Below are 25,000 nucleotides of genomic sequence, written 5' to 3'. Positions count from 1 at the left end.
TAACAATACATTCCAATTCCAAGACACCAATTGGATTCGTGAAAGACAAGTCGGAGTAATAATTGGCCATTCTTCGGAAGTAATGAAGTTTGAAGAGATACATTCAATTTGACTAAAGAGAGCAGACGCTGACAAGATTGGTGTGGGATCTTTCATTAGCAGTGGTGTTGAGGGATGTCTTCGGTTTAGTGTCACTTTATTCTTCTATTATAATCAAAACCTATGCTTTAGCAAAAAGACAGACTGAAGGAAGTCAATGAAAGAGGGCTTGTTTTGTCAGGGTATTAGTTAGTCTAGTAAAATCATGAAGGTTCTTTATTTCAATAGGATACAATATATATATATATATATATATATATATATATATATATATATATATATGTGTGTGTGTGTGTGTGTGTGTGTGTCTGTGTGTGTATGTGAGTGTGCGGAGAAGGCGGAGGGGGACTGGAGGGGGATATTTTGGGGTCTTGATATAATGCCTAAGTTCCCAAAAGAAGAAGAGAATATTAGGGGATGGTAGCTTATACCCAGTTACGTCCAGACTTTGTGCTCCATAATGTAGTAAATAAGAAAGGTCTGAGATATACTGTTATAAATTTCGTAATCAAAAGTGAATGGGACCGTGATTGATTTCTTTGAATCATCATATCAAAAATAGAACTGGAAGGCAGTGAATGCGTGCGTATGAATGTGCGTGGGTATAAAAGCTGTAAAGGCAGTGGCACAAAAAGGCACAAATAAGTACTATCACACGTGAACTGTTTCAATCTGTTACTAATAGTTCTCTCTCTCTCTCTCTCTCTCTCTCTCTCTCTCTCTCTCTCTCTCTCTCTCTCTCTCTCTCTCCCTCTCCCTCTCTCTCTCTCTCTCTCTCTCTCTCTCTCTCTCTCTCTCTCTCTCTCTCTCTCTCTCTCTCGTGCCAGCTTAGTTAAAAATAAAATCAAAAGTAGATTTAAAATGAATAAAATAGCAAGATATAGAGAAGAGATAATGAGAGTCAGAAATCTTGCTTTGGGTGGAGACAATGAGTAACATCCTTGACTGATGATGACAGAACGATTGACACAATTGGGAAAACACATGGTGAGCACAACATGGGATTCCCCTGACGTCAATTGAGACCTTCACTTAATCTTACACTTAGTGGCATCTCATTGCACACAAACACACAAACACACATGCACTAACACACACATACATACACATTGTGAATATATGTGCATAATTATTATTATTATTATTATTATTATTATTATTATTATTATTACTATTATTATTATCATTTTTATTATTATTATTATTATTGTTATTATTATTATTATTTTTATTATTATTATTAATTTCTAAGCTACAATCATAGTTGGAAAAACCGGATGCTATAAGCACAGTGGCCAGACAGGGAAACTAGTCCAGTGAGGAAAGGAAACAAGATAAATTAATTATTCTAAGAACAGTATCGTTGAAATAAATATTTCCTTATAAGTTATAAGATTTTTAAAAACAAGAAGAGAAATGAGATAGAATAATGTGTCCGAGTCTAACCTCAAACAAGATAATTCTAACCGAAGACTGTTTTTAAATGAGTCTTTGAGGACAAAAAAAAATAAAGAATATTCAAAATAGCATTATTATTATCACTTGTGAATTCCATCTTTTTATTATTATTATTATTATTATTATTATTATTATTATTATTATTATTATTATTATTATTATTATTATTACTTGCTAAGTTACAACCCTAATTGGAAAAGCAAAATGCTATAAGCCTATAAGCCTGAGGGCTTCAACAAGGAAAGTAGCCCAGTGAGGAAGGGAAATAAGGAAACTACAAGTAATTAACTACTAAAATAAAATAATTTAAGAAAAACAACATCAACACAAATCTTTCATATATAAACTATAAAAACTTTAAAAAATCAAGAGGAAGAGAAATAAGATTGAATAGTGTGCCCGAGTGTACCCTCAAGCAAGAGAACTCTACTCCAAGACAGTGAAAGACCATGGTCCAGAGGCTATGGTACTATCCAAGACCAGAGAACAATGGTTTGATTTTGGAGTGTCCTTCTCTACAAGAGTAGATTACCATAGCTAAAGAATCTCTTCTGCCTTTACCAAGAGGAAAGTAGCCACCGAACAATTACAGTGCAGTAGTTAACCCCTTAAGAGAAAATGAATTGTTTAGTCATTTCAGTGTTGTCAGGTGTTGGAGGACAGAGGAGACTATGTAAAGAATAAGCCATATTACTCAGTGTAAGTGTAGGCAAAAGGAAAATGAGCCGTAACCAGAGAGAAGGATCCAATGTAGTACTGTCTGGCCAGTCTCATTACCCAATAACTCTCTAGCGGTAGTATCTCAACGGATGGCTGGTGCCCTGGCCAACCTACTACCTGGCAAGAAATATATTCGGGTCAGACACTGAAACATAAATGAAATGCACTTACTCCTTAAAGCAAGTGTATAAGATAATAATCTCTCTCTCTCTCTCTCTCTCTCTCTCTCTCTCTCTCTCTCTCTCTCTCTCTCTCTCTCTCTCTCTCTCTCTCTCTCCAAGGGCTTTCGGATTAACAAAGAATTCTTCGGAAGTAATTATGACATAAAAAGGAAATCAAATTACCAAAGAGAAGAAATAACAAAGGAAAGGATCAACAGGATGCCAAGAAACAGCATAGACAGAAAGGGCTTCTTAAGCGATGAGCTTTGATATATATATATATATATATATATATATATATATATATATATATATATATATATATATATGTGTGTGTGTGTGTGTGTGTGTGTGTGTGTGTGTGTCATTAACACTCGAGGTTTAAATATTTTTTAAATAAGCCATAAATACCATTTAATATCGAATTCACTCTGCCATGGGAACTTGGAGTCTTAGACGCACAAGGAAATTCCCTTTGACGATAACTAGCCCAGCCCGGCCAGGGACTCGAACCTATGATCGATAGAAATAAGGATAAACATTAGACTGTTTTGACCACCCGGCAATTAGATAAAAAAAAACAAATGAAGTTAACTAAACTTAAGTAAAATTGGACAATCGTTGCTGGAGTAAATATAGCTGAAAGATAAGGATGACAAAGAGAAGCAGAGAGAGAGAGAGAGAGAGAGAGAGAGAGAGAGAGAGAGAGAGAGAGAGAGAGAGAGAGGGGGGATATTGATGGATTATCATTATAATTATTTACATATATATGATTATCATTGTTATATGTACCTTTATTGCTAATACACATTTAGCATATATGTTGTGTTAGCAATACATTTCTGCAAGTATTCTTGTTTATTGGAGCATAGGGAATACTATGTAGCATTTATATCATCTCATGTGGCATGCATTTCATATTTTAATTATCTGGTATTATTGCAAGTTGCAATGCCAATGCCATAAAATATCGGAAATAGATCCCAGTATGAAAGAAAACCACAAAAGTATAAGTGATTTATACCTTGGAGGTAAAGCAATGGCCCAGTTAATTAAAGATCCTCTTCGGGACGAAGCTTTAGTTACGAGATTTAAAACCGATTGCTTGAAGCTTCTTGTTGAACTGTCAGTTCAAATTAAGAAAAGATTCAATTTCAGTGAGAACGGAGTTATTGCAAAGCTGAATATTTTGGATCCAAAGATAGCTCAGGGACCCAGTCCTCCCGACTCATTAATTCCACTTGCGGTTTATTTTCCTTCAGTCATATCGGAAGATCAATTAAATAATCTTGATGACCAGTGGAGAAGCTTCAGAAATTTAAGAGACCCCACCTTAATACCTATGATAAATGACAACATTCCTGAATATTGGTATCAATTACGCAACATAAAAGATGGATTAGACAATCCAAAATTCGACCTACTATCTAATTTTATGACAACATTAACAGCCTTGCCACATTCATCAGCATGTGTCGAGCGGATATTTTCTCAAGTCAATTGTGTTAAAACTAGAATTACAAATTCTTTGAAAGCTGAAACAGTGAGGGACAGAATATTGGCAAAACAATATATCACTCGAGGTAATTCAGACTGTACTTCTTGGGAACCTGCAAAAGCTCTCATCAAAGATTTAGAAGACGGTTCAGTAAGTCGGAGATACCTTGCCAGACTTGCGAAACAGAAAGAAAATGATGAAAGCATCGCCTTTGAAGCTTGAGACAGCAGCTGAAGAAGACAATAAATGAATTCATCACTTTCAGGAAGTAGGCGAGGAAGACAATATTTGAATATGAATTTATGAACAATTATTTAATATATTGACTATATAAAAATACGCACACACACACACACACACACATATATATATATATATATATATATATATATATATATATATATATATATATATATATATATATATATATATATATATATATATATACATATATATATATATATATATATATATATATATATATATATATATATATATATATGTATATATATATATATATATATATATATATATATATATATATATATATATACATATATATATATATATATATATATATATATATATATATATATATATATATATATATATATATATATATACAAACGCTAATCAACATCTGGGTTTTTCCCATTCAATCTGGGTTTTTTTGAACCGTTATTCTGGGTTTTTCTGATAATTCCCACTGGTTGCAATTTGCAACCAGTCTTTCCCGTAGCCCTCCACTGTTCACAGCTCCTCCAGTGTATTACATTTATTTTGATTATTTTCACTTATTATATGGCTTAAGAACTTATGCAAGTGTTTCTGTGAAAACCTTATTTATTTTATATCTAATAATAACTAAGATGGCGCAGTGATTGATTTGCCATAAGTGAATTTCGATCATTTAGTGAACTTCTTCAACCGGCCTGGACAATGCAAGAAGTGTTTGTGTTCATCGTAACCAAGTTCGTTAGCAGTTGTGAACCATATCTTCGTTTGGATGTATACAATGGCAGTGACTTTGTTTTGTGATTACAGTGACTCTATATAGGGCTGTGTTTATTCTATCAATCTGAGTTTAGGTGCTAATGTGCGTCGGCCATCTGCAGAGACCGGAACAAGAGCGTCTCATTCATACTCAGCTGGGTTCGAGGGGAGACTAACGGCTCTCGCTGTGGCCTGTGCAACAGTGCATGCAAACAGGCAGGGTTGTCAAATAACTTGACATCCAAACCGCGGTGCAAAGCCTCAAAAGTAGCGGCAGTTGCTTCAAAAGAAGCCCAATTATAGTAACTTAGCCATCATTAAATTGGTACTAAAAACTATTGATATTATATACTATAGAAATAAATTAGTGGGGAGGGGATCGAAATCAATCAACTAAGCTTTTATCGAAGATTATGATATCGAAAAATTTACATAATTTTTATTCAAAAATACAGAAAATAAAGCCGTATATTTTTTTTGCAAAAATAAATACTAGTTGAATGACATTTAACAAAATTAAAATTAGCAAAATAAAATATTTGTTGTTCATTCAACATAATCATAAAAGGATTCAATTAACTAAGTTTAATATAGTATATTTACATTGGTGATTGTATTGTTTTAGAATTTATTCAATTAATGGAAAAAAAAAGTTTTTACAACAAAGGTTCAGTTAGCAAACGTGGTTATGGTGACTCTTCGTCCGATGAAGTTAGTTCTGTCACAAAAGATTTAATGAATTAGCTAATACAGACGTCATTTATCATGTCTTCCTTTATAACGTTATCAGTGTGCTTAATAACCTTGACCCAATTTTCCTTGCAAATCGGAAACAAAGTCGGTTTGGATATGTTGGTTGCATCTGTGACACGTTTGATTGCTTGGTCAGTTACAAATTAACAGTTTCCTTATCCTTTTCCCACTTTGAAAAAAAAAAAAAAACTGATAGACATTGCATGCAGGGTTAAAATATGTACCATAATTATGGTACATGTACTCTTCAGGGATTGCGTACCAGTACTCAGCAGACAATGAAGCTATGAGTGAAGAATCTGCCCTGGGTTAATACCTGCACATTAACTGATTTCGCGTGTCGGTTAATCTTGTTTTTGACTCTACAACGATGGTTTAAACTGTCTGTGAACTATTGAAATTTGAAATAGAATAATCGATCTACATTTCCACTTTGAAATTATTATAAAAGAAATTGCATTTGTAAGGACCATTTAAACAATTTATTGCCGCCGCGGTTTATTTCTTCCAGAGTAGCCCAATTTCAGGCAAGTAGCGGCACTCTTTTATAACCCGCGGTAAGGTGTTCAAAAGTAGCCCAATTGGGCGGGTAAACCGCGGGTTTGGCAACTGGCAACAGCCACGGCAGTCACAGTGTTACCAGATACAGCATAGCTCTGTTGCCTCGAGCTATTGTACTCGGTGATTGGCTACCGTTTGTGACGTCATTGTGACGTTACCACTGACGGCATTGAGTGATATTTTCTCTTGGATTTCGTGAGATTTTTCTATTTATGCCGCCGAAACACGATAAAGGAAGGAGACCAAAGACTTCTGAGGTTTCTCCCCCATCATCCCCAACCCCAACTGACATGACGTCATCTCCAACGCATTCAAGATCTATTTCTCCTTCATCAACCCCTTCAACCATGGATTTTATCAGCAAAATGTTTGAATACATGGATAAAAAAAGATGAAGAAAGAAGAAAACAGGATGAAGAAAGAAGAAAACAGGATGAAGAAAGAAGAAAAGAAGACAATGTCAGACATCAGGAAGAATTCAAAGCATTAATTGAAGCTATGACTGGTCCCAGGCATACCCTACCCCAAGCAAGTGGTATAGGGCCCCCTACCCCAGCACCATCGTCTGCAAGTGTTCTCCAAGTGCCTAATTCAGCTGTGCAGACACCTAAGGTGACAGTAAATTTGCCTCCACCATTAACCCATGATGTTACTTATAGGCAATACACAGAATGGAAGCAGAGATGGAAGGATTATGCTGTTATGGTAGATTTGGATAATTTACCTCAACCTAAGCAGTTGATACAGCTAAGGGCATGTCTCAGTGTTGAGATGAGACGCTTATTAGAAGACAATTTGGGTATTCCACCAGACTCAACTATGCTTTTGGATGATGTTTTATCTCATATCGAAACTTATATAAAGGGTCGGCAGAATGAAGCACTTCGTCGGTTAGCTTTTACTCAATGCAAGCAAGCAGAAGGCGAGTCATTAACAGATTTTTTCGTTCGTTTACAACAGCTCTCAGAGGAGGTTGATTTATGTAAAGGCGTTAACTGTGTGGAGGCCCAAATGAAACATGCTATTTTGGTTGGCATAAGGAATGAAGAACTCACCAAGAAGCTCATTAGCATGCCTACAACAACAACACTTGAGGAAGTGAAGCTGACTTGCAGGGCTTTTGAGGCTGCAAAGAAGACAACGACAGAGCTTAAAGCTCCATAGACTTCAGTGCGTGCCGTGTCAAACTACAAGAAGTTAAAGAAGGCATTTGCTAAACCGGAGCAACCTAAGAAAATTCATCAGCAAGAGAAAACTCCTTCTTTAAGTAGCAGATGCAAGAATTGTGGTCAACAGCATAATAGTGACACATGTAAGGCAGTATCCCTGATACTGGTGCAGATACCACTGTCTTTGGAGTGCAACACTTACAAGCATTGGGTATTGATGTCAAGGAATTGTCTCCGCCCCCTGAGTTGCAGTTTTCCAACGCCGATGGATCACCCATGGAAGGTAACGTCTTGGGATCAATGGAGGCCGTCATGACTTATGGTGATATCTCATACAAGGGGTATATTGATGTTCTTAGTTCTCTCCCAACACCATTACTGTGTTATGATGCCCTCCGCCACCTAAGGATCATTCCCTGGGACTTCCCACGTCAAATGCAAGAGAGGAAACTTAGCAGGACTTCAGCAGGAACCAGTCAGGTCCCAGTCAGCCAAGTTAATACATGTGATCAAATGTCCGTTGTTCCTCCGCCTCCAGCCACATCCTCACCTGAGGAAGCCAGGCAATATTTTCTTAAGGAATATAGCGATGTGCTAATGACAAAGGAGCAGTTTCATCAAGGAGCACAACTCAAGCCAATGACTGGACCACCTATGCGTATTCACCTGAAAGAGGATGTGAAACCCTTTGCTATCTACACTACGCGTCTTATACCACTAGCCTTTCAAGAGGACGTCAAGACCGAGTTGGAGACAATGGTAGCACAAGGCATCATTGAACCTGTTGGGGATCAACCATCCCCATGGTGTCACCCCTTAGTGGTCGTGGCCAAACCTACAGGTGGTGTTCGTGTCACCACAGATTTAAGCAAGTTAAATTCACAGGTTTTAAGGCCTGCACATCCTTCACCATTACCATTTAGTGCAATCAGGAGTATTGATCCTAATTCAAGGTATTTCTCCACCATGGATGCATTGTTTGGGTACTGGCAGATCCCACTAGCAGAGGAAGACCAAGCCCTTACAACATTCATCACGCCTTACGGTCGGTATCGCTATCGTCGTTCACCCATGGGATTCAGCGCTTCAGGAGATGCCTACTGCAGGAGAGGCGATATCGCTCTTCAGGGCATCCAACATTGTGTCAAGGTTGTGGATGATATCCTTGTATATGATAAGGATTATTATTCCCACTTATGCAGGCTCAACAAAGTTTTGTCTCGCTGTAGGACTCATGGTATTACTTTAAATGCAGAAAAGTTTGTTATTGCTAGCCCTACTGTATCTTTTTGTGGGTATACGTTATCTGAAAATGAAATTGCAGCCGACAAGGAGAAAGTTCGAGCTATATCAGAGTTTCCAAAGCCAGCAAATCTGACAGATTTAAGGTCATTCATGGGCCTTACTAACCAATTAACAGAATTTTCACCCAATCTTGCAGCTGCAGCAGATCCGCTTCGGCCGCTACTGAGCCCTAAGAGATCCTTCACGTGGACAGCAGATCATGATGCCGCATTTGCCAGTGTTAAAAAGGCTCTTTCTCAGCCACCTGTGCTGGCTCATTTCGACCCTACCTGCCCCACCGTACTACAAACGGATGCTTCTCGTTTATATGGTTTAGGATACGCACTTCTACAAGACCATGGAGAAGGCCGTTTCCGCATGGTCCAGTGTGGTTTGTACCAACCGTGTGTCACACAATTGTACATAATTATTTGGTATATATTATGCTTGTATCTGCGCTCTTCCCTCGCACTAAAAAGAACCTGAATGATCATGTCTCCGTTTTGCTCTGTAACTTTGTGTGTCTCTCGAACAGGTCATGTCCTGTTGCCTTGAGGTTTTGTATATAAAGAAGAGTGTTCCTTAATAAATAACTCAGTCGTTCCAATCTGCCTTTGAGTTCACAACTCCTCTCTCGGCCCGTCACATTGGTGACCCCGGAAGTCGACTCGCTCCCACTGCCTTCCACCCCCACCTCCCTCGCCCCTCCATCGCTGGTAATATGACGGAGGCGGACTCTACCCCAGCAGTTGGCACTGCGGCCGCTCCATTGAAACTTTCACCGTTCGCTAGCGGAGAAGCGTTCGCTTGGTTTCAACGCGCTGAAGTCCACTTTCGTATCAGGGGCGTGACTCGCTCAACCACCAAAGCGGATTATGTTCTCGCGGCGATACCCGAGGACACCTTCCCAGAAATATCCGACTGGCTTTGTGAACAAGGAGACACCCCAATAGCGTATGACGACCTCAAATCATACCTTCTTCAGCAGTACTCGCCGTCGCCAGCCGCCCGTATAGCAAAGCTTTTTCAGCTCTCGCAACAACCGTTGGGGGACCAAAGGGCTTCGCTTGCCCTCAGGGAAATGACCAGTATCGCTCGCCTTCAACCTGCCGCAGACGGCTCTCCTCGTGAGGTGAACCTACTCCGTGCCCTTTGGATACGCTGTTTACCTGAACCTGTGCGCGCTGCCATACCCGATGTCGATAGTTTACCCATAAAGGACTTGATGACCAAAGCCGACGCCCTTATGGACAGCCACTTCAAGACCTCCATCAACGCCTCCACCCCTGACGACGAGGATGCCTATTCAACGTCAACCGAAGCTGACATGAGCGCCGTAGGATATACACGCCTACCCCGTGACGTGCCGAAGCGGCGACAAAGCCGCCCACCACCCACCAATCGCTCGCGCCCCAACGAACGACTTCTACAGCCACTTGCTACCTCCCATCCGCCGCAGTTTTGCTACTACCACTTCAGATTCGGGGCAACCGCGAAGAAATGTGCCAAAGATTGTCAGTGGCCAAAAAACGTGTAAGTAGGCCATCGCTTGTGGCGGTGGCCTCCCATGTTTCTAATCTTTTCTTTTTACAGGATGCAGGAACGGGCGTACAATTTTTGGTAGACACGGGTGCTTGTCGTTCTCTTTTGCCAAGGAAACTCTTCAAGGCACAACGTAGTCTGTCTACATCTGCCGACGTCTGCTTGGTAGCTGCCAACGGATCTGCGATACCCACCTACGGTTACGAGAACCTCACATTATCGTTCGGAAACGGTAAATTCAATTGGAAGTTTCTCGTTGCTGACGTCACCATGCCAATCCTCGGTGCGGATTTCCTCTCTCATTTCCACCTTCTGGTCGATGTCGCTCACCGGCGATTGGTCAACGCAGACTCGTACTTGTCGACACCTCTTCAACCCGCCCCCTCTAACCTCGCTCTCCACATCAGCGCACCCACGGATGCCTACGCCCACCTCCTCACGTCGTACCCGGAAGTTTTCCGTCCAGAACTTCGCCAAACGCCCACGGTTCCTGCCAAGCACGGTATTTATCACCATATCAAGACGACGGGACCCCCAGTCTTCGCAAAATTCAGACGTCTAGCACCGAAACGATTGGCAGCCGCCAAACAGACGTTCGCCGAAATGGAGAAAATGGGCCTTTGCCAAAAGGCCTCCAGCCCATGGTCGTCACCCTTACACATCATTCTGAAGAAAGACGGCTCCCTCCGTCCGTGCGGGGATTACAGGCGCCTGAACATGCAAACAGAACCGGATCACTACCCCCTCCCAAACATTGCCGATGTAACCTCCTACCTGCACAAAGCGAAGGTTTTCTCTACGCTCGACCTCCTGAAGGGGTATTATCAGGTGCCTATGAACCCAGAAGACATCCCCAAGACCGCCATCACCACTCCGTTTGGCACATACACCTTCAATTACTCCTGTTTTGGCCTTCGTAAAGCTGGGGCAACGTTTCAACGTCTCATGGATGGCATCTTAGGGGACCTCCCTTTCTGTGTATGTTATGTGGACGACATACTTGTGTTCTCCTCCTCAAAAGAGGAACACCTCCGTCACCTGCGCATCGTGCTCGACCGCCTGCAATAAAACGGCCTTGTAGTCCGGTACGACAAGTGTACCTTTGGCGCCAACGAAGTGTCGTTCTTAGGGCACCGTATCACTCCTGAAGGAGTCCATCCCCTCCCTGAGAAGGTAGCAGCCGTTCAGAATTTCCCCACGCCCTCGACCGTCAAAGCTCTGCAGGAATTCTTGGGCATGATCAACTATTATCACCGTTTTCTGCCAGCCATTGCCGCCACTCTTGCTCCCCTCTACGCCTCCCTCAAGGGCAAGCCAAAGGACCTGAAGTGGGGTCCCCTTCAAGAAGCAGCCTTCTGCAATGCAAAGAAGGCCCTATCAACTGCTGCGGCTCTCACTTTTCCTATCCCACACGCCCCTCTCCTTCTCTCCACCGATGCCAGCGACGTCGCTATTGGTGCAGTACTCGAGCAGGTGGTGAAAGGCTCGCCCCGCCCATTGGCCTCCTTCAGCAGAAAACTGTCCAAGGCAGAATCGGGTTATTCTACCTTCGATCGAGAATTGCTGGCGGTGCACTTGGCTGTCCGTCACTTTCGCCATTTCTTAGAAGGTACGCCCTTCGTCCTTCGCACAGACCACATGCCTCTGGTGCACGCCTTCACTCGACAGTCTGACGCCTGGTCCGCCCGTCAACGCCGACATCTCTCCGCCGTGGCTGAATACAATTGCACCCTCCAATACGTCCCTGGGAAAATGAATCCCGTTGCCGATGCCCTGTCAAGAAACACGTTGGCTGCCGTTCAACTGGGATTGGATTACAACGCCCTGGCTGAAGCCCAACGACAGGATCCAGAGAATCAAGCTTGTAGGACATCCTGCACATCCCTCCGTTGGGAGGATTTTCCCCTCAAAGACTCCAACACCACCCTCCTCTGTGACATCAGTACTGGTAGACCGCGACCTTGGATTCCTGCTCCCATGCGCCGACAGGTGTTTGATTTTATCCACGGCCTTTCACATCCCTCGTGCCGTTCTACTGCACAGCTGCTGAAGGCAAAGTTCATTTGGCACGGCATTTCTAAGGATGGTAAGGATTGGGTCCGTGCGTGTACTTCTTGCCAAACTTCCAAAGTACATCGACACACGGATTCAGGAGTGGGCACCTTTCCTCAACCTCAGCGTCGTTTCGCACACATTCACGTCGACGTTGTAGGCCCCCTACCCACATCACAAGGACATCGTTACCTGTTTACCGTCATCGACCGCTCCACTCGTTGGCCTGAAGCCATTCCCATGGAAACTGCAATGTCCGCCTCATGTACATCTGCCTTACTCTCTGGATGGATTTCAAGATTCGGTATCCCTGAGCATATTACTTCTGACAGGGGAACAACTTTCACCTCTCAATTATGGACGTCATTAGCGAATCTCCTGGGCATCGCCCTACATCAGACAACGGCCTACAACCCCGCTGCCAATGGAATGGTTGAACGTTTTCATCGCACCCTCAAAGCAGCTTTGATGTCCCGCTGCAAGGATTGCAACTGGTTTACTCAGCTTCACTGGGTCCTCCTTGGACTAAGGACCACTCCTAAAGACGCCCTCGACGTCTCGGCAGCCGAAATGGTGTATGGCGACCCGTTAGTCGTCCCTGCCGAGTTTTTTCCTTCTACGACCTCCTCCGACGATCTCCAGCGCATACGTCACGTCGTGAGAAACTTTACTCCGTGCCGCCAGACTTACAAGCCCCCAGCGAAGCATCACATACCAACGGACTTGCACTCTTCAACGCACGTCTTCCTGAGCAACGACACCAGCAAGCCACCACTAACGCCCCCTTACACGGGCCCTTTCCTTGTGATCCGACGCAGTCCGGAAGCATTCCTCCTAAACATTCGGGGCAAAGAAGACTGGGTCTCCATTGATCGTCTAAAACCTGCTTATCTTCTGCCAGATGACCCGCCTACAGTTTGCCTCTCTAGATCAGGGCGCCCTATTTAACATGTACAGTATGTCATTTTTAGGGGGGGAGCCATGTACCAACCGTGTGTCACACAATTGTACATAATTATTTGGTATATATTATGCTTGTATCTGCGCTCTTCCCTCGCACTAAAAAGAACCTGAATGATCATGTCTCCGTTTTGCTCTGTAACTTTGTGTGTCTCTCGAACAGGTCATGTCCTGTTGCCTTGAGGTTTTGTATATAAAGAAGAGTGTTCCTTAATAAATAACTCAGTCGTTCCAATCTGCCTTTGAGTTCACAACTCCTCTCTCGGCCCGTCACAGGTTCAAGATTTTTGGCCAATGCAGAAACTAGGTGGGCCACCATTGAGCTAGAATGTTTAGCTTCAGTTTGGGCTATGAATAAATGTCGCCATTACTTACTTGGATTGCCCCATTTCACATTGGTGACTGACCACAGACCCCTGATACCCATCTTGAATACATATACATTGGATGCAATAGAAAACACACGTATTCAGCGTCTGAAAGAGAAAATTTCACCCTATATCTTCACTGCAGTATGGCGGAAAGGCAAGGAACATTGCATCCCTGATGCCCTTTACCGTTCCCCTGTGAGCCACCCAACGTCCGAAGATGATATGTTAAATAGTGAAACCCATCTTTCCCTCATGAGTGTAGTAGCCAAAACTGTGGATGCAATTTCAGATGTGAAGACATCAGATACACAAGATCTTATTTTGGAAGAGATTCGCACTGCAGCACGTGAGGACCCCTCGTACACAAGACTCCTCCAGAACGTTGCCAACGGCTTCCCCAGTCACCGCTACAATCTCCACAATGACCTACTACCCTATTGGAAAATAAGGGAGGATTTATACACCGATGATGACCTTGTCCTGTATGGTAGCCGAATAGTAATTCCCTTAGCTATGCGACGCAGCATTTTAAGACGCCTTCATGACAGCCATTGTGGAGTGGAGGCGACTAAGCATCGGGCTAAGCAGACTGTATATTGGCCTGGTATTAATTCAGACATAGCTAATACTGTCCATGCCTGTGAGCCATGTCAGATAATGCAGCCAAGCCAACAGCAGGAACCACTATTATGCAACGAAAACCCCTCTCGTCCCTTCGAATCAGTATCGGCTGATTTCTTCAGTGTTGCTGGGAAATCTTTCCTGGTGTATGTTGACAGACTATCTGGATGGCCTGTAGTTGTAAAATTTGGTACCAATACTACAGCGGAAGTAACAACACGACACTTCAGTCACATCTTCCGAGACTTAGGTGTTCCAGTAAGGCTGAGGACAGATGGTGGACCTCAGTTCACCAGCTCAGAATTCAAGAATTTTCTTACCCGATGGGGTGTTCAACATGTGATATCCACACCTTACTATCCCCAAAGTAATGGCCATGCCGAAGCAGTCGTGAAGAAGGTCAAACATTTTATCCTAAAAGTAGCACCTTCTGGGAACATCGACACCGAAGATTTCGACAAAGGATTATTGGAAATACGGAATACTCCTAATTATGCTGGCCTTTCTCCAGCGCAGATATTATATGGCCAAGCCCTTCGATCATGCATCCCAGCCCATGCATCATCGTTCAAGCAGGAGTGGCAAGAAAAAGCAAATGAATATGACCTTCGTGTAGCATCACGTACAGAAGCAGCCAAAATAAGGTACGACAGCCATGCACACCCTTTGGAACCACTCAAACTCAATGATAATGTCCGTATCCAAGACCCTATCTCCAAGCGATGGGATAAGACTGGCATTATTATGGGCATCGGTAGGTCACGAGACTACCATGTGAAGTTACCCTCAGGAAGAATATTATGGCGTAACCGCCGTTTCTTACGCCCTGTACCTCATTCTCCTTCACATTTGCCTGACGAGACACAGCAATCTCCAAAGAAGAAGGATGTTGTCCCTGATACTAGTCAACAACAGCAAAGTGGCACTCAAGCTGAGTATCGGCGTTCACCGAGACGCCATACCCGTTCATATAGCTCATTGAACGCAAAGGGGAGGGGAGGTGATGGATTATCATTATAATTATGTACATATATATGATTATCATTGTTATATGTACCTTTATTGCTAATACACATTTAGCATATATGTTGTGTTAGGAATACATGTATGCAAATATTCTCGTTTATTGGAGCATAGGGAATACTATGTAGCATTTATATCATCTCATGTGGCATGCATTTCATATTTTAATTATCTGGTCTTATTGCAACCAGTCTTTCCCGTAGCCCTCCACTGTTCACAGCTCCTCCAGTGTATTACGTTTATTTTGATTATTTTCACTTATTATATGGCTTAAGAACTTATGCAAGTGTTTCTGTGAAAACCTTATTTATTTTATATCTAATAATAACTAAGAGATATCCTTTTTTGAAATGTCAAATGTCATCAGCAAGACGTCATCTCATCCACAAAGTAACAAACAGATTAGCAGTTAATGAAACCGGGAGTGGTTTAGTTCAAAAGCACTTGATAATGAATTATCTTTATATATTATAGTGAATTGGGTTTATTTATCAATAAACCTTTCAATTGACTACTAACTAACACATATCAAGCCTACTGGAGTGTCCTTGTTTGCATTTCCGTTGCTAAAACAAAGACGTTTAATCATCTTAGAGATCCGGTAGGAAATGTGAACTATATTTACATTTTCTTCTGATCCCAGGACGCCATTTGTTCTTTACTAGTTCTTTACTAACCTACAGAGAGGCAACAAGATAAAGCCTCTTCTTCAGAAGTGATTAAGTGAAAAAAAAAATCAAGTGAAACTTTTTTTCAGTGACGAGCCAAAGAGGAATCATTAATTCATTTCTCCAGAGGACTCAGAAGAGAGTTTGACCAACTGGGATCAATTTCTTGACAAGATTCCAACGACCAACTATGGTGAAACTACTGCTCTTCCCTTTTGCACTGATTCTGGCATTTGCGTCTGCTCAAGCAGGTAAGAATCACTTCGCTTTAAGGTTAAAAGAGACTTTTTAGCCATGGTAACCAGATCTTTCTAGGAGGAGGACACTCCAAAATCAAACCAATGTTCTCTAGTCTTGTGTAGTGCCATTGCCTCTGTAATATGGTATTCCACTGTTTTGGGGTAGATTTCTCTTGCTTGAGAGTACACTCGGGCACACTATACTATATATTTTTCTTCCTCTTGTTATTTTGAAGATTTTATAGTTTATATAAGAAAGATATATTTTAATGTTGTTAATGTTATTGAAATATTTTATTTTATTTTTCATTAAGTTTCTTGTTGCTAATTTTTTTCCTTATTTCCTTCCCTCACTGGGCTACTTTCCCAGTTGGAGCCCTTGGGATTATAGCATCTTGCTTTTCTAACAAGGGTTGTAGCTTAGCAAGCAATAATAATAATAATAATAATAATAATAATAATAATTTATGATATACTTTAGTAAGAAAGAAAAATGTGGGTCTTATAAATGCCTTGAAATGAAAATAAAATCTAAGTGGCCTATCAAAGTTTGCTAGAAATTTGGAAGCAAACGATTCTTTAAAATAAAAAAAAAATCAATATGAATTTCGAAACACATGAAGGATTTCCAGCAAAGCTTCACACAACTTCATGACCGATCTCACAAGGTCTCCCCCTCTTCGACGGAGGTTATGATTCCATTTTTTCAAGGGGATTAACGTCAATTTATTGAAATTATTATTATTAACGAAATCATTAAAATTATTATCATTGAAATTATTAAAATTAATTTTCATATGACTAACCACAAGAACTATTTAAACAAATCAAACGATAAACTTTGAAATGTGAATGCATGTATCATTCAAAAAGGCAGCTCAGTTGCATATTATTATTATTATTATTATTATTATTATTATTATTATTATTATTATTATTATTAGCTAAGCTACAACCAAAGTTTGAAAAGCTGGATGCTACAGTACCCAGAGCTCCAACAGGGAAAAATAGCCCAGCGAGGAAAGGAAATAAGGAAATAAATAAACTATTTGAGAAGTAATGAACAATTGAGATTAAAATATGTAACTACCAAAGAGGAATACCACTGCAGCCCACTCTCCAGTGACTGAATCCTATATGCACAGCCCTTCGCCAAGGACTTGGGCTAAGAGCCAGTAGTAAGAATTCCTTCATAACGTCATGAAAATACGGAATAAAGTGCTTGCTTGACGTTCATTATCATATTAAACATATGACAAAAAATTAGAAAGAATTTTTAAACTGTTATTAGGTGAAACTATAAGAGAGATTACTCGAGTGCCATATGTGGATGAGATTATGGTGAGATGTAGATGGAGATGGTTTGGGCATGCTCTTCGCACTCCCCAAGAGAGATTAGTTCACAAAACTTTTATCTAGGCTCCACAAGGCACTTGAAGAGTTGGAAGACCCAGACCTACATGTTTGGCGTGAAGTAGGAGATGTTGAATGGAAAAGTATTGATTTAAAACCTCAAGCTTGAGACGAATGGCCAAATCTAACCAAGACCATGGCGTCGATATGCGTGGGATGATGATGATAATGACTAAATATTTATATTTCAGTCGTTGTCTTCAGACTTTGAGACACTACGTAGCAGCTACTTTTTACTACATGAACCAAATTAACCTATTGATGTTTGGAATGGCGATATCCTGTCTTAAAATCTTCCCTAAATTCCCAATATATTACTTCCTCAAGACTAGTTATTTTCACTGGTTCCTAACAGAGTAATGAAGAACTTTTTAAAAATTCAAGTTAAAATTACAGTATGTCTTATAACAGGGTTTTCTTTAAGCATTCTTTTACGATGTCCAAACTCATTCTCTCTTCCAGATGACAAGTTCCTCATCTCTGATGCGAATAATACTGTCAACTTCACAGCTGCAGTTTCTTCCTACACTGTTCTAGCTTCCTGGACCAGCGATATAAACAACAAAATCACCTTCAAAGTATTTCGGAAATTAGAAAAAAATCCTCAGCGACTATTTACATATATACCCAATTATTTGCAATCAGATACATGGAATTTATTTGAAATTTATAGAAAAGATCGGGTAAGTATCAAAAGTCTTCGATCACTCAATGAATTCTCTGACCCCACAAAAACGTAATGATGCAATCAGGAAATTAGAACAAAAATCTAACTTATTGGTAATTACTATTTAAAACACAATTCTTTTGGGAACACTTTCTTTAGCTTTCAAAGTTAAATATTTATTTAATTTTGAATCAAAGAAGATAATTTTTAAGTTAACTTTGAATACCAAAGACTTGGTTTATTGGAAAATCTCTGTCAAAAAGGGTATCGTAGCGGTTTAAATGTCCTTAATGAATGGCAGAGGCAAGGGACAGTGACAATGCCCTAGCAGGACAATGCCCTATGCACATTTTGGCACTAGTTTTATGCAAATTGGATAAAAATTGACCACGATACAGCAAAAAGATGTTTTTGACCTTTACATGGCCTTGAACTTTGACCCAATAACTTCAAAAATATAATTAAATTGTCGTTGGATCATGGCCAATCATCCCACCAAATTTCATGAGATTCGGTCAAACACACAAACATAAATAAATAGATACACGCCTATCAAATCATAAACCTTCGCAACGAAGTTGATAAGGTAATAAAATTATTTCTTAATTGTTCTTTCATATTCCAAATAAATATTCATACTCACTTTTGAACTACCAAACACTCAAAGGAAAGAAACCATTTCTGAACCCTGCTGTTAGTTACATCATTAAGGTATTTTCTGCTTCTATGTGTCATTCACTGATAAGTAAAACTATAATAAAATTGGTTTACAATTGATATTTCTAACAGGCGAATGATTGTTAGCTTAATATGACAGATATATCTAATGTTGTGGAAAATTTTCAATGCAATGTCTTTTCAAAGTTTTTCTCTCCAAGGCAGTGATAATTTGTCTACCCAACCGAAGATATCAAAATAATCGGGCATATTCGCCATATGATTTATATATCACAATCAAGAGCACCAAAAAGACCTACTGGAGATTTTGTGCCGACATACGCAAATGTGGTGAGTCCATTTTCTTTTATAATATCTTTTGGAAAGTCCTCAAATTCTATATATTCCTAATACTGTATCATGAAATTAATATTTTCACAATGTTAATTAAAAAAATATTTCAGTTTTATATCTACGCTCTGTGATACTCAAAATACCAAAGAATGTATACGACAAACAGATCTTGTAGTTCGTGTAGTGCATGTGGTTTCCTTGTGTGACAGGACAAGGAAAACAGCTCTTAAGTAAAGTCGAGTCAAGTATGGTCATTTGGACTAACAACAGAGCAAATGCCTCTGTCCCATCCTAATATCTCGTGTTTTTCGTATTCTTTCTCAGCTCACTTTCTTAGTAACATCCATCTCCTTGGCTCTGCGATTTGATTTGGGCTATGCTGTTTAACCAGTGGGGATACCTTGACGGGGTGAAAGCGGTTGAGTGTATCTAAGGTCAGCAAAGTTGTACTAGTTTAACCAGTGGGGATACCTTGACGGGGTAAAAGCGGTTGAGTGTATCTAAGGTCAGCAAAGTTGTACTAGTTTAACCAGTGGGGATACCTTGACGGGGTGAAAGCGGTTGAGTGTATCTAAGGTCAGCAAAGTTGTACTAGTTTAACCAGTGGGGATACCTTGACGGGGTGAAAGCGGTTGAGTGTATCTAAGGTCAGCAAAGTTGTACTAGTTTAACCAGTGGGGATACCTTGACGGGGTGAAAGCGGTTGAGTGTATCTAAGGTCAGCAAAGTTGTACTAGTTTAACCAGTGGGGATACCTTGACGGGGTGAAAGCGGTTGAGTGTATCTAAGGCCAGCAAAGCTGTACTAGTCTAACCAGTGGGGATACCTTGACGGGGTGAAAGTGTTTGAGTATATCTAAGATCAGCAAAGCTGTACTAGTCAAGGCCACCAATGCTAGGTTGGTTTAATGTGAGCGATCAGACGAAAATCTACCGCCAGCACCAATCCGCACTGGCCAGCGTGATGATGAAAACTGGCCTTTGTCCCGCTTTGGACTAGAAACTGCTACGTTTTTTGTTGATGTCTAAGCTAAGCTAATCTAACAAAACTCTATTGCAGATCTTCCAGCACCAGTTCCCCCTGCAACTGAATTTCCTGTTGGTTCAACAACAACTCAAAGCAGCATTGTCTCATCCACGACTCAAAGCAGCATTGTCTCATCCACGACTCAAAGCAGCATTGTCTCATCCACGACTCAAAGCAGCATTGTCTCATCCACTGTCCCAACGCCAAGCACCAGAGAGACTGCTCTGAACTTCACATCGATTGTTTTACTAAGTATCTGTTGTGTGTTGGTCGCTATCGTCATAGGAATGGCTGTTTACATCATCCGAGGGAGAAGAGCTTCACTTAATGGTAAATATTTTCTGTAAACGACGCTAATTCTCTTTATCATTTCATAAATTTTCATTTTAGTGATGAATAGAATGTAGAAAAGGAGAAAAGATCTTGGTATGGGGTAAGAAAAGGGGTAAAAAAGCAAAAAGTAAATAATACTTGAGGAAAGTGAGAAGTTCCTCTTTGGAATCTGAGAATTTCATAGTTTTTTTTTTTTTTTTCAAGATAATTTGTGATAGATACGCCTGTACCACAGTATGAATAAGAAATATTAAACCACATATAGCTATATCCACCAATACATTTCTGGCACTCACACCCGTATACAAATTTACAAAAACCGTAATAGAGATCATAACACATTCTATTCGATAGGAAAAGTAGAGGTTAAGAACCAAATGCCAAATACGCCTAAAATTTTGAAGGAAAATCAGTTTACAGGTGGGGTATGAATGGGAGAGGCAAGGGACAGTGACACTACCCTAAAGATAGCCCATATATACATATGATCAGCGCCTAATCCCCTCTCCATCAAGCTGGATCAGGGAGGGTCAGGCAATGGCTGATGATGACTCAGCAGGTAGATGTATAGGCTCCTCAAAACACCAATCCTTAGTTCACACCCTCCTCATCAAGCTAGAACCAGGGAGGGCCAGGCAATGCCTAATGATGACTCAGCAGGTAGACTATAGGCTCCTCCAAACACCCATCCTTAGCTCACAATGTTGGCAAGTTTGCAGACACTACAAGAAACTATCTAGCTTAAGCGGGTCTCGAACCCAAGTACAGCATGTCGCCAAGTAGGGCCGTTTCCAATGGACTACCACAAACCCTAATTAGGTGCTGACAATCATACTAAAATAGAGGAAAAAGTATAGAATAAAATTACATATTAGTGCACACTTACATTCAAATAAAGTTTTATCATGTTATCCTTTAAAGAAAACAGTATCTATTACTCAATATTTGATTTAATGAGACGCGTTTGTGCTGACTTGCAGGAGTGTCCTTTTATCTCAGAAAAGTGTCCTACTAGCTGATAGGTTAGAATTAACTTGAGAATAGTACGTCGGGAATACCCGAACACCGGACGTTGAAGCATAAGTAAGATAAGAAGTTGCTCTGCTTCTGACTCGCAGATCGTTTTGTGTATAGAATTTAAGCCACAGAATCAAACCCTGGGACATGGCCAGGAGTTGGAGAGGCCATCCAGTGTCTAGTCTTTGGTAGTTCCATAGCCTCTGTACCATGATATGGCCATGATAGTAGGTTGGCCAGGGCACCAGCCATCCGTTGAAATACTACCACTAGAGAGTTATGGGGTCCTTTGACTGGCCAGACAGTACTACATTGGATCTTTATCTCTGGTTATGGTTCGTTTTCCCTTTGCCTACACATACACCGAATTATCTGGCCTATTCTTTATAGATTCTCCTCTGTCCTCATTCACCTGACAACAATGATATTACCAAAAAATTCTTCTTCACCAAAGGGGTTAACTACTGCACTGTAATTGTTCAGTGGCTACTTTCCTCTTGGGAAGGGTAGAAGAGACTGTTTGGCTATGGTAAGCAGCTCTTCTAGGAGAAGGACACTCCAAAATCAAACCAGTGTTCTCTAGTCTTAGGTAGTGCCATAGCCTCTGTACCATGGTCTTCCACTGTATCAGGTTAGAGTTCTCTTGCTTGAGGGTACACTCGGGCATGCTATTCTATCTAATTTCCATCTTTCTTGTTTTGTTAAAGTATTTATAGTTTATATAGGAAATATTTATTTTAATGTTGTTGCTATTCTTAAAATATCTTATTTTTCCTTTTTTCCTTTTTTCCTTTCCTCACTGAGCTATTTTCCCTGTTGGGGCCCCTGGGCTTATAGCATCCTTCTTTTCCAGCTAGGGTTGTAGCTTAGCAAGTAACAATAATGTGCTATTTTGGATTAGAGTTCTATTGCTTGAGGGTACACTCAGTCACACTATTCTATCTGTTTACTTTCCTCACTGGGCTATATTTCCCTGTTGGAGCCCTTGGGCTTATAGAACCCTTCTGTTCCAACTAGGTTTGTAACTTAGCAAATAATAATAATGATTGTACCATAGCCTCTGTACCAGGGCCTTCTGCTGTCTTGGGTTAGAGTTTTCTTGCTTGAAGGTACACTCAGCCACACTATTCAATCGGTTTACTTTCCTCAGTGGGCTATCTTTCCCCGTTGGACCCCTTGGGCTTATAGTACCCTTCTGTTCCAACTAAGTTTGTAACTAATAATAATAATAATGATTGTACCATAGCCTCTGTACCATGGCCTTCCGCTGTCTTGGGTTAGAGTTCTCTTGCTTGAAGGTACAATCAGACGCACTAATCTATCTGTTTCCTTATTTCCAGTCCTCACGGGGCTAGTTTCCCTTTTGGAGCCCTTGGGCTTACAGTACCCTGATTTTCCATCTTGTGATGTAGCTTGGCTAGTAATAATAATAATAATAATAATAATAATAATAATAATAATAATAATAATAATAATGTATATGTATATATGGTCAGACTCTAGGTCATTGTCACTGTTCCATGTCCCTACCACTCATGAGCAACATTTAAATCTTAAACGCTTTCCATTTCAGAGCCAGCAAGGAACTTGGAACCAGAAAACACTTCACATAACCCACAGATGTTCAATTTCAGCATTTTCTCCAGCCAACAAGAGGATCACGAGAGTATTAACAGCCTCTGTGGAGTTTCGATTAACAGAGAATCGCCACAATAAACTCGAGAAAAGTGCCCAATATGTGAAGATGCATTTGAACACACTGAATAGGAGGACCTGAGGACTTTGTAGTTTATATATCACCATATTTAATCTAATGTTGTTACTTAAGATATTTTATAGTCTTTATTCTTAAGATATTTTATATTCTTTATTCATAAGATGTTTTGTATTCTTTATTCGTTAATTTTCATATAGTTTATTTATTTCCTTTCCTATTTGGGCTATTAGAACGTTTGGGTTTATGTAATCCTGCTGTTCTAACAAGGGCTGTTGCTTAGCTAGTAGTAGTAGTAGTAGTAGTAGTAGTAGTAGTAGTAGTAGTAGTAGTAGTAGTTAGTATTCACGTAATTAAGTTCTAAGACCAATAGAATATTATTATTATTATTATTATTATTATTATTATTATCTAAGCTGCAACCCTAGTTGGGCAATCAGGATACTGCCAACTCGAGGGCCCCAACAGGGAAAATAGCCCAGTGAGGAAAAGAAATCAAGAAACAGATGTACCCTCGGGCGAGAGAACTCTAACCCAAGACAGTGGAAGATTTGATGAATGGGGTTAAAGTAATTACTGATACTTTAACTAGAATTTCACGATCTACTTTCTATAATACAAAAGATCTCCATTGGAATATTTATCATGAAATCTTTATTAAATAAGAAATTTTCCCTGTTGGAACCCCTGGGCTTATAGCATCCTGCTTTTCCTACTAGGGTTGTAGCTTAACAAGTAATAATAATAATAATAATAATAATAATAATAATAATAATAATAATAATAATAATATAACAATAACAATAATCATAATAATCATAATAATAATAATAATAGTAGTAATAATATTAATAATGATAACAATCATCATCATCATAATAATAATAATAATAATAATAATAATAATAATAATAAAGTATCATGAACTAATATTTTAAGATATATTCTAAGATATATTTCTAAAACTATCAACAAGAACATTCTTATACTCTTTTTTTCTAGCTTTAATATAATCTATTATCTTCATTGTTCACACTTTTGATGTATCTTTAATTCCATCTGTCTGTATGAAGAAAAAAACCTATTTATATTCATAATTCCTTAAGTATTTCTTTTCCCCTAAAGGGATGTTCACCTAAATAATATCCAAATAAAAGATTTTTATTAGTAACGTCATTATTATTACTATCATTATTACTAGCCAAGCTACAACCCTAGTTGGAAAAGCAAGATGCTATAAGCCCAAGGGCTCCAACAGGGAAAAATAGCCCAGTGAGGAGAGGAAATAAGGAAAGAAATAAATGATGAAAATATATTAACAATATATGAGTTCCTTAAGGAGTGTTAAGAAATGTAAAGACATAAAAGTTATATAATAAAAAAACGGCCGAAAAAAAAAACAATGAAAAGAAAACAAACAAATTCCTTGCCAGGTTGTGGTGGTCTATTGGAAACGTCCCTGTCTGGCGTTCTGTTGGACGGGAGATCGTGACAAGCTTAAACTCGATAGTTTTTTGTGGCGTCTGCAACCTCACCATCCTTGTGAGCTAAGGATGGGAGGATTTTGTGGACCCTATAGGTCTACCTACTGAGTCATCAGCAGCCATTACCTGGCCCTCCCTGGTCCTAGCTTGGCTAGAGAGAAGG

At 40.0% G+C, this 25,000-nt stretch overlaps 1 protein-coding gene across 2 annotated transcripts in view; it reads left to right on the top strand.

The window, feature by feature from the left end:
- Positions 1 to 15,638: 15,638 nt before the first annotated feature.
- The window catches only part of LOC137633559 (uncharacterized), a 16,295-nt gene continuing 6,933 nt past the window's right edge, over positions 15,639 to 25,000 (top strand). The window contains exons 1-5 of one of the 2 annotated variants that reach the window (XM_068365840.1): positions 15,639 to 16,184; positions 18,048 to 18,268; positions 19,131 to 19,260; positions 20,323 to 20,619; positions 23,213 to 23,978. In XM_068365840.1, the coding sequence (XP_068221941.1) occupies positions 16,124 to 16,184; positions 18,048 to 18,268; positions 19,131 to 19,260; positions 20,323 to 20,619; positions 23,213 to 23,355 (852 nt within the window). In that variant the 5' untranslated portion in view covers positions 15,639 to 16,123 and the 3' untranslated portion in view covers positions 23,356 to 23,978. Of the gene's footprint in view, positions 16,185 to 18,047; positions 18,269 to 19,130; positions 19,261 to 20,322; positions 20,620 to 23,212; positions 23,979 to 25,000 lie in introns of those variants that run through there. The other variant, XM_068365841.1, reaches the window with a different exon arrangement.

Source organism: Palaemon carinicauda, chromosome 43 (genome assembly GCF_036898095.1).
Source record: "Palaemon carinicauda isolate YSFRI2023 chromosome 43, ASM3689809v2, whole genome shotgun sequence".
In the NCBI taxonomy this organism is placed as follows: domain Eukaryota; kingdom Metazoa; phylum Arthropoda; class Malacostraca; order Decapoda; family Palaemonidae; genus Palaemon; species Palaemon carinicauda.
Note: the sequence above shows the minus strand (reverse complement) of the source record. Positions and strands in the feature narration are given on the sequence as shown.